We start from the raw sequence: 1672 nt of genomic DNA on the forward strand, positions 1-1672 counted from the left end.
ATTTCTTTTCATATAGAATTTGAAATGGCAGTTAGATGTTCTAGACCACAATGAAACTTGACAGCATGATAACATATATATGACTTGCCACTTAAGGGAAATACAGACATGTTCACATCAGTGAATACTATTTAGACACTAATAAACAAATCCAAGATCGTGATATTCGTGTCTTTATTTAACACTTGCATTGTGGCAAAAGCGAAACACTGCTCTAAACTTCATCACCAGAAGCAATGGGAAGATAAAACCGATTGCCTTCCTCCTTCTGCTCGTCTTGGCTTGTTTTCCGTTCATGGTAGAAAACAGTGAATGCAACTAACATAAATAACTTCATCAAGCAAAAACACAAGTTTTTAAGAGGAATCGTGAAAGCCAGCTCAGAGGCCAAGCCCCGGTTATAGCTTGTAAGGAATCTAGTCATCATAGCAACAAGACCATAGGCAATAGCAAAAAGAACCATCAACAACGACGCTTGTACTCTTTTACCTTTGATTAATTCTGCGGCCCTTCCAACCGCTTTAAGTCCACTAGACCCTTCTTCTAAAACGGACACAATCAGACTTAACTTCCAAAGGGCACCCAAGTAAAAGTAGCAAATTGGAGTAGTAAGAGTCACAACTCCTAGGAACACAAGTGCATACGTATTTGATGCGAATATGGCGGCTATAGTTATCACAATAAAGTAAAAGAACACAATGCCCAAAGTTAGAAAAATCATGCAAAAGTTAGTAACTAATGGCCTTTTCCAACTTTTTCTTAGTTTCAAGAAGATATCTTTTGGGCCTAATAGTTTGGCAGTGTAAGCCTCGGAAGAAGATGAAATCACGGCTACCAAGTAAACAATCGAGATAATAGAAGTAATAACCCAAATTGAGATTTTGACAAGGAGCATTTCACGCACATCATCAATTGCAGCCGCGTAAAACCTTAAATCCATACCATTGGCGATATCTTGAATCATGTTTGGGTATTTTTCGAATTGTGACGAAAGATCTTTAGCGAATGGTGCAAGTAAATACTTCTCGGCAAAATCTGTTTGGCATGATATAAGAAACACAAGAAGTAGGATGGAAATAACTAGCTTCCGGTTCTTGCTTATGTTCTTAAAAGCCTCCCGGATAATACCAAATAACCCTAAAGAAGATGTGCTCTCCATTTTTTGTTTGATGATTGAATTAGATTCAGTCTAGGATGTATATATAGTCATTTTGTAGAAAAATGGTTGATAATTCCAAGGATATATGTGAACAAAACATTGTCTGATTCTTTTTGTCGTTTGGCTTTATTATTTACGGAACGATATTATATTATGCTTCATTGTTAGACTTTCAATGTTATATTCTTTTTTTAGCATTTCATCTTTGGAAAAAGAAAATGACTTTTGGATAGGAGAATTTACTAGTTATTTTTACATATCCCATAAGGAAATAAAAAGCCCATCATACAGGTCCATCCAAGAGTTGGTAACTCTTGATGTTCAGCTAGTTAAATGGGAGTGGTGGGTGAATCATGAATTTACTTGCTATACAAGAGAAATACAACTATAGAAGTAAACATGCACAAAGCATGGTCCGGGCCAGCCTAAAGTCCAGACTGAATCAACCGCCTCTTGTTAGATAATGTACGTGGGATCAGAAACGGTTCATCACGTCCCTAGAGTACAAGTTCA

The 1672-nt window shown here is 36.8% G+C and overlaps 1 protein-coding gene across 1 annotated transcript; it reads right to left on the bottom strand.

The window, feature by feature from the left end:
- Window positions 1-214: 214 nt before the first annotated feature.
- LOC122601060 lies at window positions 215-1159 on the bottom strand. The gene has a single exon (XM_043773835.1). The coding sequence runs from the start codon at window positions 1157-1159 to the stop codon at window positions 215-217; it is 945 nt and encodes a 314-aa protein (XP_043629770.1).
- Window positions 1160-1672: the final 513 nt, after the last annotated feature.

This window comes from Erigeron canadensis, chromosome 5, assembly GCF_010389155.1.
Source record: "Erigeron canadensis isolate Cc75 chromosome 5, C_canadensis_v1, whole genome shotgun sequence".
Classification (NCBI taxonomy): domain Eukaryota; kingdom Viridiplantae; phylum Streptophyta; class Magnoliopsida; order Asterales; family Asteraceae; genus Erigeron; species Erigeron canadensis.

Coding starts and splice junctions, on each gene's coding strand:
- LOC122601060 (XM_043773835.1), bottom strand. CDS start 1,159: ATGGAGAGCACATCTTCTTTAGGGTTATTTGGTATTATCCGGGAGGCT.